At 41.2% G+C, this 9,925-nt stretch overlaps 1 protein-coding gene across 1 annotated transcript in view; it reads left to right on the top strand.

Annotated features, from left to right (window-relative positions):
- The first annotated feature begins 7 nt into the window (after nt 1-7).
- AIDA (axin interactor, dorsalization associated) overlaps nt 8-9,925 on the top strand; it is a 38,583-nt gene continuing 28,665 nt past the window's right edge. The window contains exons 1-2 of the mRNA XM_059145509.1: nt 8-267; nt 8,240-8,309. Coding sequence (XP_059001492.1) covers nt 158-267; nt 8,240-8,309 — 180 coding nt within the window. The 5' untranslated portion in view covers nt 8-157. The remainder of the gene's footprint in view (nt 268-8,239; nt 8,310-9,925) is intronic.

Raw genomic sequence — 9,925 nt, 5'->3', positions numbered from 1 at the left:
GGCAAATGGGCTTGGGCGGCTCCTCGGCGGGTGGCGGTGGTGGCCGTAGCGGTTCCTCCTGGCCCTGTTAATGTCGGGGCCAGGCCCGGGGAGGATGGCGCGCTAGAGCCCGGCCTCGCTGGGGTAGGGGCGGGAGGGGACGGGGTGGGCACCGGCCATGTCGGAGGTGACCCGGAGTCTGCTGCAGCGCTGGGGCGCCAGTTTTAGGAGAGGCGCCGACTTCGACTCTTGGGGCCAGCTGGTGGAGGCGATAGACGAGTATCAGATGTGAGTGACTAACCGCGGGAGCGGGCCAGCCGGGCTCCGGTCGGCCGCCTCCCCCTTTCTTCTGTCCGTGTCTCTTATCGTGTCCCAGGGTGGGGCCCCCGAAGGCACGGGGGCTGGGATCGCGCCGGCCCCGGACGGGCTGCCCAGGACACTGCTCGCTGGGCTTTCGCGCCCCTCTCTCGGTCCGCCGCCCCGGGGTCCGTTCCATTCAACAGGTAGCCCCCCTCTCCGGGGGCGCCCGCGCTAGCAGGCTGCCCCTGTCGTTCCCGTCCCCCGCTCTGCGGTCGGAGCCCTTCCCTCCTCTCCCTCGCCTCTCTCAGGTCGCGGCCGCTCAGCTTCTCTTCTAGAATCTCCGAGGGATACTTGTGTGTTCCCCGCCCACGTTCCAGGGATGAGTGGCCTCGCTCGCGGCGGTGCCTTCCTCCTCCCCCGTGTAGGACAGGAGGGAACTGGTGGCGCTCGAGGGGAGGGGGCGCCCCCAGGAAGCAGCGGGGACCGGGGCGCCTCACCCGCCCAGGAGAGGGTCCCCTCTGGCGCCCCTTCTCCACCCCTCTTTCGGAGGAGCCGTGTTTTCACAATGCACCTCGATTCCGTTTCGGTTTCTGGGACTGTTATTTGCTTGGCTGTGGGAGTCCCACCCACCCCCTCGCTCGCTTGCTTTGGGTGGAGTCCGCGCAGGATGTGAACAGAAGAGAGCGAACTGAATTAATGGACCGCGCACGGGAGCCACCACTCCCTCCCTGGGTCCCTCCTCCCTGTCCTGTGTCGAATGTATAGCCGCTGGGTACTTTGTGAGGACCCGTTTCTTTGATCTTTGACCCGAAGTCCAATCTCTTATAACCTTTCTGGCAACCCCCCCCCGAAAAAAAAAAAAAAACTTAAGGGGGGCTTTTTAAGTTAAAAGACAAGATTTACGCCTATATAAAACCTTGCTGGGGCAGCCGGGTGGCCCAGTGGATTAAGCCTCTGCCTTCGGCTCAGGTCATGATCTCGGGGTCCTGGGATCGAGCCCCACATCAGGCTCTCTGCTCAACAGGGGGCCTGCTTCCCCCTTCCCCCTCTGCCTGCCTTTCTGCCTACTTGTGATCTGTCAAATAAAGAAATAAAATCTTTAAAAAAAAAAAATAAAACCTTGCTTAATTTCTTGCACCTTTTACTGAAAAATTAGAACTGTCTGCTAAAATGCTATTGTTTGCAAACGGTTGGCATGAATTATTTCTTGGTTAAAAGCTAGTTATTGTTTGAGGTGATAACGGAGTATGAAACCCTGTGAGAAAAATCAATCCCCCCCCCCCCCCCGTCGTTGAGTGTTGGGAACTTTTTTTTTTTTTTAAAGATTTTATTTATCAGAGAGAGAGAGAGAGAGCAAGCACAGGCAGACAGAATGGCAGACAGAGGCAGAGGGAGAAGCAGGCTCCCTGCGGAGCAAGGAGCCTGATGTGGGACTCGATCCCAAGACGCTGGGATCATGACCTGAGCCGAAGGCAGCTGCTTAACCAACTGAGCCACCCAGGCGTCCCGAGTGTTGGGAACTTTAAATTCTATTTCCTTTCTGTACAATAGTCTCTTGTTTTTATCTGACTATTAAGATAATTCAAATGTGCAGATGTTTTAGACCCCCAAGGTACTGACTTGTAGTTTCAAAGAGCCCTGAAAACAACCGTGCTCTGGGCCCTGTTGCCAAGTATAACAAGTACTAGCTCTGTCTTGTATCTTCGCTTGATTTCACGCACTCCTGCAACTACTTAGTGAGAACATTACTCTATTTTACAAAATGAGGAAGCTGAAGCTCAGGTTAAACAAATTAACAGGGGGGTCATAAAGCTACTGCTGAAATCTGATTTTTTTTTTTTCTAACTCCCAAATCCTGACTCCTGTACTACATAGTGCTTAGCACGCTTTATTTAACATGCCTGGTGTATGTGAGTTGGACAAATGAGGTTTCCCTCGTTACCAGGGAACATGTCTTATCCTTACCGTAGCTAGTGAGCACCTGTGTATACTCATTCTGCGGCTTCACTAGAATCACTTCCCCTGAAATGTAAAGCTACCTTCACTTGTCATACGGCGGGACTTAGCAGCTGTTGGCACTCAGCAGCGGACTTCACAATGGAAAGTGAAGAATACCGTGTCCAATTGAAATTACAAAGGAAAATTGAGTATGCAAGCTGTTGAGCTGGAATTTCTAGAAACATCTCAATGAGAGTAATAGCCACATACAAATCCATTGTTGGGCCATGGTACTAACCTTTGAACTTCATGATTCAGAGAAGTTCTCAAAAGAACTGCCAGTGTAGGAGGAGTAACGATTGGCTAAGATTTTGTAAATACATAGGCTACATATCAAATGAGGTTGAATTTAAAATTAATATGTTAAAAAAATGAAGACAAATTGTCCTTTTTATTTCAGTTATCTGGGAGGAAATTTTGCAGAAAAGGAGACCATTTGGGGGCCGCTAAATACTAGAAAAAAGAATGGACAGCATTTAGTGACTGGATGTTGAGAATGAATGAGGAAGAGTCTAGGATAATTGGCATTTCTGGTTGGGCAGCAGGGACTTTATGGTCTTGCAACACAGAGGGAATTTATGGGAGTGGAGATGTTGGGGAGGAAAGAAACATGTTTGTACCATCATGATGTAAGAATACTATCGCTTAAACAATGTTTTCTTTCAGTGACAAGAGCAGGAGATGTAAAGATGTATAAGATTTGATTCCTACCTTCAAAACCCTGAGAGACTAATGGAGGATTTTAAAGTAAATGGGTTTTGTTATTACAGAAGTAGAAAAAGAGTATGTGCTACCACACTGCTTGCTGTTTCCAGGAGCATGCTTCTGCCTTAGGGCTTTTGTACTTTTTCTGGAACATTCTCTCATTATCTGCTTAGGTCCTTGGTCACCTCCTTCAGGTCTTTGTTCAGATATTATCTTAGTAAGTTCCTCTCTGACTACCTTATTTAAAATAGTGAAACCTGTTATCCACCCCAACCCCCTCTACCTCGTCTTCCACATCCTAACCATCCCCCCGCCAATCCTGCTTAATTTTTTTCATAGAATTTATCACAATCTAAAATACAATATATTTTACTTATTCATTTGGTCTATTGTCTCTCTTCCCACTTGAATGTAAACTCTAAGAGGGTAGAGTCGGAGGTGTTTTCTTATTCTGACTATATACATCGTGTCCTAGGGAAGCTAGGCTGTTATTAAATAATTGTTTATTTAGAAACTATATGTTGTATTCTTTTGAATGAATATGGATTCAGAAGTATGCCATGGGAGCATTGAGTTGATATTAAAGTGCTGTTGGAAGATTTAAACAAATATGTGATAATTAGAATCGCTAGCCAAGATATACCTGGTCACTTAAAAATAATTCCATGAAGCAGGCCAGCTCTTTCAGCAGCCTGGGGATACATGACCCCAGACTTCCATTAGAAGGGCATGGACTGTGTTGCTCAGAATCAGGTGTTTTGCAGGATCAGTGCTGAGGTATTAATCTGGCACACGGATGTTCAGTCAATATTTGTTTGAAGACTGAATAATCCTTGCTTTAATCACCTTTATTAATGCCTTCAACAGTGCTACTCAGAGTGGGTCTACAGAGGGGTGCTGGTCTGCAGTGAGGTAAAGGAATTGAGATTGAAGATTTAGAAACTTAATAGCAATTGGACATCTTAAGAGTTTTTATATTTTAGAGAAGTATTAGCTGGGAACAGATTGGGGAAAGAAACTAGTCCTTCACTACAGGTAGTTTGAGAAGCACTAATTTTTGTTGTGGATTGTTATGGGGTTTCCTTCAGTCACTTGTTTATGTGTTCCAAGTATGTTTTCAGCTCCCTCTTGAGAGTAGTGCTGTTTGACCTGGAGGCATCCCTGTGAGAAGAGACTCTTCTCTAGAGAATATTTGAGAGGTTTCTCGCCTTTCCCAGTAGAATGTGAACTCTTTGAGCTGCTCATCTAATATCCAGATCATGTGCATTTTCCCTCAGTGGCCAAAATCATGTCTCACTTTGTCTTAAAATGGTGCAGTCATTTATGGATTTAGAAAATTTTTTTACGCAGGCCTTTAAAAAAGTTTTTAAAAATAGTATAACTTATATACCATGGAATTCACCCATTTTTATGTACAGTCCAGTTAATTTTTAGTAGCTTTACCAAGTTGTACAACTATCACTATAATCAAATTTTATGACATTTCCATCACCCCACAAAAGCTCCTTTGAGCCCATTTGCAATCACTCCATATTCCTGCTCCAGCCCTAGGCAACCACTAATCTATATTCTGTCTCTTAAGATCTTGTCTCTTCTGGATATTTCATGTAAATTGAGTTATGTAAATTGTGGTCTTTGGTATGTGGCTTCTTTGATTTAGCCTAATGTGTTTGAGGTTCATCCATGTTGAACGTATATCAGTACTTTGTTCCTTTTTACCGCTGCGTAGCATTAACATTGTATGGATATACCGCATCTGTGTGTCCTTTCCCTAGCTAAGGGACTTTGAAGTTGTTTCTCCTTTTTTACTATTATCAGTAATGTTGTTGTGAACATTCACATGTCTTTGTGAGCACATATATTTTCATTCTTTTTGGGTAGATACCAAAGAGTGGGATTTCTGGTTAACGTAAATTTATGTGTACTTTTTGAAGGAAACTGCCATATTGTCCAGACTGACTATACAGTTTTACATTTCTCCCAGCAGCGTATCAGAGTTACTGTTCTCCAAATTGGTGGCGTTTGTTACTGGCTCTCTAGCCGTTCTAGTAGGTGTATAAGGTACTTCACTGTAGTTTTAATTTGCCTTTCTCTCATGACTGATGATGCCCAGCATCCTTTCTTAGGCTTATCTTCCCTCTGTAAATCTGGTTCGGGAAATGTCTATTCAAATTTTTGCCTATTTTTTAATTGAGTTGTTTCTCTTTTATCTCTTGAGTTTATAAGGGTTCTTTATGTATTCTGGGTATAGGTTCTTTATCAGTTACATGATTTGCAAATATTTCCTCCCAGTCTGTTGCCTAATTTTTAAAAGCAGGATTCTGTTTGAATTTAACATCCTTGCCTGCTGACTGTTATTAGCATTTGAGCGGTTAAGAGCTACCCTCTTTCTTCCAAGAGTGACCCTGCTTAAGTTAACAGTCACTATTAGCATACGGTATGTAGAACTATTCCAATAAAGAAACTGTGCCACATTATAACTTCCCTGATATTGGAGATATATAGTTGACATCATTAAATAGAGACTATAATTCCTAAAAGAGAACTTCATATAAGTGGTAGGCCAGCAAGAATTAGAAATCAAGTGCAGAGCAAGGACAAGAATAATGGCTGTTTCTGTTTTTGTGTTTTCTTCTGTGTAGAATCCACGAAGAGAGGGTCTCTACATGACATCATAGGATAATATTATGGGGGTTCTACCTTTGAGGTACAATAAATAAATGGATAGAAGCAGTTTAAGTAACATAATGGAGTGATTCTTGGCAAATGTCAATAATTTTTGGTAGGAGTTAGATCGGATGGATGCCATCAAATAGAATGAACTTTACACCTGAACTCTGAAGACATGATTGCATAGAATAGAACTCTCATCTAAGAATTTTTTTTGGAAACTCAGTGAACTGTCTTGCAGTGGGCTTGGTAGGAGATCTAATGCTTGCTACTCTTTGCACTCTTGGTTTTATTCCCCACCCAGAATGGTATAGTATGCTTGAGAATTACAATTTTTAACTTCTTTTGCCAGTTACAAAGTGTTTCACCAAAGAATCTCTCGATTTCTAAAATTTCTAAAAATTGAGATAAATATCACATAAGATCTTTCATTGTAAAGTTGTACCATTTGGTGACTCTAGTATAGTCCCAGAGCCTTCTGTGGCTCTGCATGGTTATGAAGCCGTCACCACCATCTCGTCTCAGAACATTTCCATCACCCTCAAACCCCATACCTGCTATCAGTCGCTCTCAATTCCTTCCTTACCCCAGCCCCTGGCAACCGCAAATCTGCTATCTCTGGGGACTTACCCATTCTGGACATTTTGTGTAAATGGAATCATATGTGATTTTTTTTTTTTTTTTTTTGCATCTGGCTTCTTTCATTTAGCATAATGTTTTTGTGGTTCATCCATGTTGTAGCATGTTTCAATCTTCATTCCTCTTGCCACCAAATCGTATTTCGTTGAGTGGATGCACTACATTTTGTTGATTCATTCTGCAAGTTGATAGACATTATGGGTGTTTCCAGTTTGAGCGTCCGTGTGTAGGTTTTTTTGTGTGAGCATGTTTTCAGTTCTTGGACTATACCTAGAATTTTGAAATTGCTGGGTTTTATGTATGGTAACTCTATGTTTAACTTTTGAGGAACTGCCAAACTGTTTTCCACAGCGACTGCATCATTTTACATTCCTACCAGCACTGTATGAAGGTTCCAGATTTTCCATATCTTTGCCATGCCAACACCATTATTTTTTTTTCTCTCTTTTTAGAAATTGTACCCATTCTAGTAGATATGAGGTGGTATCTCATTGCGGTTTTGATTTGTATTTTGTATTTTGTTGTATTTTGTATTTGTATTTGATTTGTATTTCCCTAATGACTAATGATATGATATTCATGTGCGTATTGACCATTTTTGTATCTTCTTTGGAAAAATGTTCAGGGGGCACCTGTGTAGTTTAGTTGGTTAAGTGTCTGACTCTTGGTTTGGCTCAGGGCATGATCTCAGGGTCATGAGATCAAGCACGGAGTCAGGCTGTACGCACAGAGGGGAGTCTGCTTCTCCCTGTGCCTCTCCCTAGCTTGTGCTTTCTCAGTCTCTCTCATTCTCTTAAAAATAAATAAATAAATCTTTTTTTTTTTTTTTAAGTTCAAATTCTTTTTCCATTTTTAAATTAAGTTACCTGTCCTTTTATTGTTTCATTGTAAGAGTCAGTCTTTTAGTTTTTATTGTCTCAGGAAGAGCTTTGGGGATGCCTGAGTGGGTCAGTCAGTTGTTAAGTGTCTGCCTTCAGCTCAGGTCAGGATACCAGGGTCCTGGGATGGAGTCCTGGCATTGGGCTCCTTGCCTGCTGGGGAACCTGCTTCTCCCTCTGCCGCTCCCCTTGCATGCTCTCGCTTTCTCTCTCTCTCTGTCAAAATAAATAAATAAAATCTTTTTTAAAAAGAGAGAGAGAGAGAGAGAGAGCAAGCTTTGGATCCTTACTGTTGAGTTTGGACTAGTAACACAGATCCATCCTTGAAAACTTATCCAAGGCCTAGCTGCTATTTTTAAGAATGATAATTGGACAAACAATGATTTTCATGTCTGATTGGTGGAAGATTTTCTTTATTTTTCATGAAAAATATTTTGAAAAGCATAATTTAATAGACTTATCATTTTGTCATGGCTGTTATTTGGACTAATCTTATCAGCAAATTAATGATAGACTGATAAAGTGTCTCTGGCTGGTACTATGACTGGTGCTCACTGGAAGTGTCTAAGCAAAATCTGGACAACTGCTTATTGGCTTGTTAAAGAAGAAATTCATGCATACTGAAGAAAGTTGGATTAGTTGCCACTTGAGATTCTTTCCAGCTCTAAGATTCTGTTTTTACTGCCTAGAGCTGAAATTTGTCCCAGTGCAATGGTATAAAAAGTATTATATCTTTTTTTTTTTTAGATCTTATTTATTTATTTGACAAAGAGAAAGAGGCAGGGAGAGAGGGAACACAAGCGGGGGAGTGTGAGACGGAGAAACAGGCTTCCCACCAAGCAGGGAGCTTGATGCGGGGCTGAACCACCCAGGCGCCCCAAAAGTACTATATCTTATTTTCATTTTTGTTGTATAGAGTTTGATTCTAAAGATAATGTAGATTTAGACTTTGAAAGCACAGCAACATATTATTGTACTTCATTGTCTCTTTTAAAAGATTTAAATTATTTCATTATTGAGATAGTTTGCTTTCCTTCAATTCTGAAGAATGTATTGTTTTCTTCTTACAGATTAGCAAGACATCTACAAAAAGAGGCCCAAGCTCAACACAATAATTCCGAATTCACAGAAGAACAGAAGGTACTATAAAATAATCTCTACATATTATCAGATTCCAAATGAAAAAGATTCTGTCTTTCAAGCCATTAAGCAAAACCAACAGAAACTTATACTTAAGTACAAAAAATGACATTATTATGCTTTGGGGAACATAGAGTGATCGCTGAGGTAACACATGATTTACCAGTTAGTGACTTTCTCACTTGATGAATTTCTCGATTCAGCCATTCAGACTTAAACTTCAGTGGAGGCTATCTACACTCTTTGGGAGAGGGGTAGATTCCAGAGGCTCAAGTTTGACTGTGAGTAATTCTGTCCAACTTCAATACTTTTTTAACTCTGAATTTTCTTAACCCCTCTTCTTCCTCTCAAAACAAACACAAAGCTAAGGGAAAAAAAAAAATCCCCCAAAAGCCATCACTGAAAAAAAATTGATAATAAAATAATAATTTTTAAAAAATAGTTCAAGTCAGGAATTTGGCATAAGAATCCATCAGCAAAATAAATGCATAAAGTTGCAAGATGTCTCAGTGGTACCTTTGAATTAAGATTTTAACTTGTTGGAGTCGGTGCCCTGGACTTTTAGAGATTATAAAAAGTGGGATACTTTAAGAAGCTTTGCTTTCAGAGAGTGAGAAGAAACAGGAAGAAGCAAGTCCCATTTTTTCCTGGCTCAGAGTATCTAGTGTTAAGTCAAATTTTAATCTTGTAGATAATGAAAAAAATTACTGTTGTCAGTTTTTCCATCTCTTAAGAAAAGATACTGAAAACTGTAGTGACTTAATTTGTTTTTATTAATCCTTTTTCTGTACAAGGAGTGGGAGTGGTTTTCTGTGTGCATTTTAAGAAAGTCTAAAATTTATTTCAGTCCTTTTCCTATATTCATTTGACTCTTACGTATAGGCGTTTGAACAGATAAAAACACCAAAGATTAGGGTTAGGGTATTTCTTACATAAGTCAGTATATTTGCATCTTAAAAATACTTAGTATCTACATCACCTATACTTTTTTTTTGTATTTAGAAAACACGTTATTCCAATTTACTGGTGCATTTTTCTTTTTTCCTTTACAATTGTTAATGTATGCAGTAGATTTAGGAAACTTAGGTTTAATTGTTACAGAGGAAATGATTTGTTTGCTTAAGGAAAGGAACAAAGACTATATGCTTTATCTCCTCTATAAAATATGTAAACTCTAGAAATTGATTAGAAAGTGTTCTGCTGGGACGCCTGGGTGGCTCAGTTGGTTAAGCGGTTGCCTTTGGCTCAGGTCATGATCCCAGCCTCCTGGGATCGAGTCCCACATCTGGGCTCCTTGCTCAGCAGGGAGCCTGCTTCTCCCTCTGCCTCTGCCTGCCACTCTCTCTGCCTGTGCTCACTCTCTCTGTCAAATAAATAAATAAAATCTTTAAAAAACAAAAAGTGATCAGCTGACATCACAAAATTAATTTGAAACAATCTCAAATATTTGAGTATGCAAATTAATAGCTGACAAACTTATGAATATGGAAACAGATGAAAGCCTAGGGGATTTTTTTAAAGTTTCATGATCCCGCCTCCCCCAATACTTGAATCACCTGTTTGCCTGGTGTTACTTCCATGCTTTGTCATCAGTACCTTAGGACCTCTGAGCCACG

The sequence above is a fragment of the Mustela lutreola genome, chromosome 14, assembly GCF_030435805.1.
Source record: "Mustela lutreola isolate mMusLut2 chromosome 14, mMusLut2.pri, whole genome shotgun sequence".
In the NCBI taxonomy this organism is placed as follows: Eukaryota; Metazoa; Chordata; class Mammalia; order Carnivora; family Mustelidae; genus Mustela; species Mustela lutreola.
This window is presented reverse-complemented; position numbering and strand designations above follow the sequence as displayed.